Source organism: Rosa rugosa, chromosome 3 (genome assembly GCF_958449725.1).
Source record: "Rosa rugosa chromosome 3, drRosRugo1.1, whole genome shotgun sequence".
Taxonomy (NCBI): Eukaryota; Viridiplantae; Streptophyta; class Magnoliopsida; order Rosales; family Rosaceae; genus Rosa; species Rosa rugosa.
In genome coordinates, this window is record NC_084822.1 from 7312928 (window position 1) to 7319793 (window position 6866).

At 41.2% G+C, this 6866-nt stretch overlaps 1 protein-coding gene across 1 annotated transcript; it reads right to left on the reverse strand.

The window, feature by feature from the left end:
- Positions 1-4661: 4661 nt before the first annotated feature.
- Positions 4662-6175, reverse strand: LOC133739661 ((S)-8-oxocitronellyl enol synthase ISY1-like). The gene is made up of 2 exons (XM_062167441.1): positions 6020-6175; positions 4662-5939 (listed from the first exon to the last, which is right to left on the reverse strand). The coding sequence occupies exons 1-2, from the start codon at positions 6056-6058 to the stop codon at positions 4815-4817; spliced, it is 1164 nt and encodes a 387-aa protein (XP_062023425.1). The 5' UTR covers positions 6059-6175; the 3' UTR covers positions 4662-4814.
- Between the last annotated feature and the right edge of the window lie 691 nt (positions 6176-6866).

Sequence of the window (6866 nt, forward strand, 5' to 3'; positions counted from 1 at the left end):
AGAGCGTGGTTCACGATTTAATACTATTAGTAACCACCGACTCGGTACAAGAGCGTGATTCACTAATAGATGTCATGGTCACTCCTGTGACCTATTAATCTCCACAGATCAATACATCTCCACAGATCAACAGCTTATTGTTTCTCAACAATTAAACTCAACACCTCATATATTTTAACAACAATAAAATATTTATATAGGCATTCGCACTGGAATTATTAATATCAGCTATCAGCTAAAAGTATCAAAAATTAAATATAAATATTTAGAACTTTGGTTCGTGAATGAACCATGTGCGGTTTACTCACCTCTAATCCCGCTGCGTCTTCTTACAACTCGAATAAGAATCACAATCCGTCCGCCAAATCAAACCGTCAAACACCTAATCATAAGTGACTTGAATTTAGCCAACAACTTATAAAATAAAATAAAATAAATGACGATCTGACGGTCAGATCGAATTTATACGACGATCCAACGGTCAGATCGAATTTATGCGATGATCCAACGGTCAGATCGACTTTATACGATGATCCAACGGTCGGATCCTCACGGATCGCCCTTTGGATTATCCTCCCGAAATTATCACAAAGATCCAACGGCTGGATCTTCCTGAATCGCCTTTATTAACATCTCCTCAGATTTATATGAAAATCCGACGGTTGGATTCTCACGAATCGCCTTCCAAAACACTAATTCACAATTATACAAAGATCCAACGATCGGATCTTCGCCCATGACAACACAAAGTCATCGGGACAGTCATACGATCAACATATAAAAACTACAAGTCCATCGGACGGTCCGATCTTCACAGATCATGAATCGAACGATCGAAATCGATCGAAACGTAAAAATTCATAACTTAATCATACGATATCCAAAAATTGCGTATAATATACCAGAATGATCGTATTGAAATATGGAATCTAAAAATGTACAGAACCCATATTATTGACCCCCGGAGGTGGCCGGAAAGGGCCGCCGGAGTTAGTGGCAGAGCCGCCGCCGACCACCGCCAATGGTGTCGGGGCCGGGCTGCCCTTCTTCATCTCATCAAGCTTAACAACTTTTCTAACTATCATGTAAGCTGGAAATGACCGGAAGGGGTCGAAATTACCTAGAACAGTCGAGGTGGCTGGAATTTTTCCAGAATCCGGCAGGTGCTCCGATCGACGTAAAAACCTCCACCACTCGCTTCGATCCTTTCTGGAGACTTCTTCAGAAACTCAAGGCGAGTTCACGGGTTCAAGAATCAATCAAAACAAAGCTCTACAGATCGAGATATCCTGATCGAAAGTTTCGGTGGCCGGAAAAATTCCAGAATCCGGCGAGCTTGAGTTTCAACGTAAAAACTTCAACCTCAGGCCTCGATCCCTTCTGGAAAGTTGTTCAGCTCCTCACTCTGAGTTCACCAGTCCAAGAAACACTCAAAACGACGTCCTGTAGCTCGAGATATTTGGATCCTTTGCTCCGTTTCGATCCGATCGGGGTTGAGCTCCAGCCGCCTATAGAGACAGCGCCGCCGTGCAAGGGTGCTTCTGGGAGTTTCAGATGGTTGAAGCGAACCTGTGGATGGAGTTTAAGAAGGTTTCGTGATCGGTTGCTCGAGCTACCATGCTTGGAACCAAATCGGGGTTAAACGAAACTGGGCTCTTCGCCGCCGCTTCCGGCCGTGCCGCGACCCAAGACTGCCACAGACAGCTGCGCAAGGCCGAGACGAAGCCAATGGAAGTTGTCCGGTGTCGATTGGTGGCCGGTGGAGGAAGGGAAAGAACGGAGAGCGTTTGCTCTGTTTTTGTGTTTTCGGACGAGAGAGAGAGCCTTTGCTCTGTTTTTGTTTCTAGTGTCGGTCGATCGAGGGTGTCGGCCGATGATTAAACAATCTCAAGCAGCCCTACTAATTAAACATAATCATGAAAGGTAAAGCAGTGCAATCATGAAAAGTAAAGCAATGCCATAATTATGTTTTTGCTTTGATTAAGGAAAACAACCGGGTATTACATAATAAGATATATGCAACGCTTAAGACATTCCTGTATGCAGAAAGCCAACGGAATTATGGTTTTCAATGTCAATTACAGTTACACAAACGAAACTGAAAAATTTGCAGCATTGTCATCTATATATCCAGAAAAAGAAAAAGAAAAAAAAAACTCACGAGTCATTCTTTATTGCTCTGCGTCCCTCATGCGTCGGGGTTCATTGATACTTCGACACCTCCACCACCGTCGATTACGATGACTACTCCTACGACTGCTGTTGATGGGCTCGCCTCTTGTGTTCATCGTCAGATCTAAATGAAACCCCAATCGACCCAGAATGGGATTTGATTCCCCGAATCGAAACACACTCCAACTGAAGTCCCACTAAAGCTAAGAACAATCAAGATTGATCAAAATAAAACCTCAAATATAGGTACATACGGTCAAACAAGAAGTCAAACCAACAAACTAGGCAAACCAAGCAGACAAGAAACCTTCCCACAATTGAAAAACCCTAAATAGATCAAGCAGAAGATGAAAACTGAAACAATAAGTGAAAAAATTGTACCTTGATTTGGCCAGAGAAAAAAACCAATGAGCAAGACAAGGCCAAAGTTCTCAACTTTCTCCAAAAGGGTTTCAGAAACTTCAAGACCTTGAAACCGGTGGCCCCAATCTCCGAGAGCGGCAACCACTTCAATGTTCTTTAATTCGTTGCTCAATCGATCCACGACATCTCGATGAGAAGAGCAGAGAACGTGGTGGTGGTGGGAGATACGCGGCCGGCGACTCGGCGGTAGAGCAAATCCAGTGAACGGCGACTTGGCGGTGGGAAGAGACGTGGAAGGAAGAGATGGCAAAAATTAAGATCTGTGTCAGGGAGAGAGAAAAGTTTTTGTGTTATGAAATGAAAAAAAAAAAATGAAATGTGTAGAGGGAAAAGATGGAGGGAAATAAAACTTTTGGTGAAAACTTTTGCGCCTTTTACTTTTACGGCACACATCAATGCATGCCATAAAAGACCAAATGAAAAATGACATTAACGGCGTGCATCGCATTAGATGCACGCCGTAAAAGACTATATCAGAAAGGGTATTAATGGCATGCATGAAAATGCGCCGTAAATGTGTGCCTATTACGGCACGCATTAGATGCACGCCGTAAAAGACCATATCAGAAAGGGTATTAACGGCCTGCGTGAAAATGCGCCGTAAATGTGTGCCTATTACGGCACGCATTAATGCACGCCGTAAAATGTGCGCGGTAAAAGAGTCATTTTCTTGTAGTGATCGACCATCTTGTAAAAACAAAAGAGTAGTTTGGTACAAACTAAAGTTCCTCAAGCACTAAACCAGCTTATTTAAGTAAAAAGAATTTACGCTAAGGTTTTGGGGTATTACATTTACATCACAAGTTTCCATCATGGTGCAGCAGTACAGTTTTTATACGCTCTAAAAGTGGTTCAATGTTCGATTCTCTCTACCGTCAATATTTATTTTTGTTTTAATTGTTTAAGGTTAGTGACTTAGTTAGTTGGTCTATAGTTTTTGGTGTATGTTGTATTTTTGAAATTATCAATGAATTAATTAGTTAATTATAAAAGATCTTCTTTATTTAATACATATAACAAAAAAATAAAATCTTGTTGCGAGTTGATACTTCTTGGTGTTTGATTTCATCTATTGAGAAAGATATTTTACTAGTATAAATAAGGAGACTGTTTTGAAACGATTTTAAAATATGAAATCTTGTAGAGAACAATCCCTAAATGGAAATTTCATTTACAGTTTTTTATAGATTTTGATATTATCTATTTATGCCCCAGTAAGTTTAGAATTCTGGCTGCAAGACTTGCTAGAACATTGGGAGCATGAATTGAAGATAAGGTATCTGACGAGCAGTTACCTCTACTGCTTTCCAAGCTATGACATATACGGACAGAACCAAAATTTGGTGATAGGAGTTGAAGAGGGTGTACAAGAGCAGGTCACAATTCAACTTGTTCTACATGAACTGCTAGCATGATGTGAAATTCAAGATTGCAACTGTAGGAAATACAGATGTACGTACTGTATCCTATATGGTTATAGAGATCACTCAGCATAAAATAAACATATTCTTTGGTCGAAAGATTAGAACCTCTACAAGCATTATCTGAAATATGGTTTTGTTTTAAACTTTTAATGAAAGTTATGTTACAGAAGCCTTTACTTTGTTTTACCTTCTCTATTTTCTGGTTTTTGCGCTTTTTCCAAGTTGCCTGAATTGGTCTTTCAGTTATATAATTTTGCCTGAATCTAAATTGACAGCCGCACTTGACAGTAACAGTGCAATTCTTGAACTTCCTCATTTCCTCTGTATACAATTATTTATACCGATACTTGAGTTGAAAACTGGTTTAGCTATGAATCTATGATTCATATTGTTCCTGAAGCACATGGCGTCAGGTGCATCTGATAAGATCTTTTTGGAAGCTAGCTAGGGCTAAATAATTATGATCATCCTTTTACTGTGTCATATAGCACATGTTTTACTGTGTCATATAGCCATGTAAAAAGAAGGAAGCTGATAGAGAGTGAAAAACTAAAGCTCTGTGTGTGTGTCCCCTAAAAGGAAGATCCTTTGACGTGGATCAAAAAACGCTTCAGCAATCTTTCACAGTTTCACAACACTAGGTTCCACACAAAACAAAACCAATTCCATTCAAATCCTCAACAGCAAGGTCTGTAATTACTACGACAGTACTACAAGCAAACAATTACAACAGCAGCAACAGCAAAACCAGAGAAACAAGCAAAATGAAGGACAAAAAACTTGGTCGCAACCACATCAAGGAACAATTCTAAAAGACTTCATCTTGTCAATCCAAGAAACAAAGGAAGTTTTCGAGTTCCTAAAGCCAACAAAACCATGCTCTTTGCTCTTGTTCATACTGTCCACAGTTGAATCAACCTGAAACATAATGTCCAGAAACCACCAGTTCCCTACCTCTTCCAATTTGGTAGGCACCAAACCATGCTCTCTTACAATTTCATCCCACACTGGCCCTTTATCTTTCATCATCTCCTCAAAACTCAACTCCTCCTGAAGTCCAGCAGGCACTAGCTCGAACTGCTCGGCCAGAATCCCCCACAAATGCTTCCACTTGAACACATCCCCGTTGCTACAATTAAAAGCTTCATTCTTGGCATAAGGCTCCACAGCTGCCCATATCTGATGTTCAGCAATCATATCCGCATCAGACACGTCCCAGAACCCTTCCCAAGTTCCTTTACTCCCCGGAAACCTCAACGGCTGCCCTTCATGCTTACAAATCGCAGCGTAAACACACAAACTCCCAATCATATTCATCAAGCTATACGGTGAGAACCCGAATATGAGTCCCGGCCTGTGCACAGACCATGTCAGCCCCTCCTTCTTCTTCACCTCCTCAAACAGAATATCCTCCATCACATAGTAAAAATTGGGGGCATTAAGCCTCGGCAGGTCTTCGTGATATGGAGGTTCATGGGGTTGGACTTTCCCCAACATGTCAAACGAACCTAAGTAGTGCTTCCGACCCGTCTGCATACATATATGCTGCAAATTCGGCGCGTTTGGGATCACTGCATTCAACACATTGCTTAACATCTTGCCATTAGCCTCACAGTTCTCAGCTTCAGTTGGCTTGCTCGCCCATGTGACATAAAAAATGTGAGTGACATCAGTGAGCTGGGAGAGCTCTGCCTCTGTCTGTTTGGAGTCTAAGAGGTCACACTGGATGTACTGAATCGGGTGGTCAGCGTTCCACTGTGGCCGGGGCCGCCGGGCCACTCCGTAGACCTTCCACGGCCCGCCGGGAGTGTCGGGCAGTGGAAGAATCTCGGCGAGGCTGTTTCCGACGAGTCCGGTGACCCCAAGTACGAGGGCCACGCTCTGGTACTTGGCAGGTGCATCGTCTGGATCAAACTTTTTCTGATAATGGATGCGAGTCAAATATCAAAAATATGAATGAATCGAAGAAATAAACGATGGGTTTGTGGAGGATGACTTACCTTTGCAGCTCCTATGGCTCCTGCCCACCACCAACTCATTCTGCGCTGTCTGAAATTCCTGGTTCTCTTTTCTTTTCTTTTCTTTTCTGAAGAGGTCTATACGTGTTTATGTTGAAGTTTTATAGACTAAATTTTTCCTTTTCTTTGGTATTAATAATTGTTCTAGGTTATTCAAAAAAAAATAATTGTTCTAGATTTTATGTATGCGGGTCCTATCCAGAAATTTTGGTGAATGATAACTGCATGCAATTCATGCTTGGGTGGTTTCGTTTTGCTTCGCTGGCGTTTGGACTTAGTGGACAATTGGCACGTTTTGCATGCGTTGACGTTGGGTTGTCCAGACTTGTGGTTGATGAGGTAAGAACGTGATGAGTCATGACTTGCGGTTAAGGAGAACAAGGGGAACAATTTTATGTGACAAGACTTCAAAATTGGCATAGTATGATTGCTCTGTGTGACAGGAGAGCAATTTTATCTGGTATTATTAAAATAAAATTGTGCTGATAGATAAGGATGCCGATATCTTACACAATCCGAACCCGAAATGATACGAATCTGATACGACGGATAATGGAGTTGTTACATAAAGTCATAAACGTTGCAAGAATGTGTCGTACACTAGTTGAGAAAGGTTTTGACAGGCATTGTATTTGGATTAGTAATTTATCCCGCAAAGACAACTCAAATTATGCCTTACATTTGATCTGGTGAAGAAGACATTTCTTTACCAGCAAAATTCAAAGTTAGAATTCTCCCTCCCCTTGATATTAAAAAAATAAATAAATAAATAGTGATTGAATATTGATTCATTTCATGGTTCTTCCTTTCATAATATGAAGTCGACTCT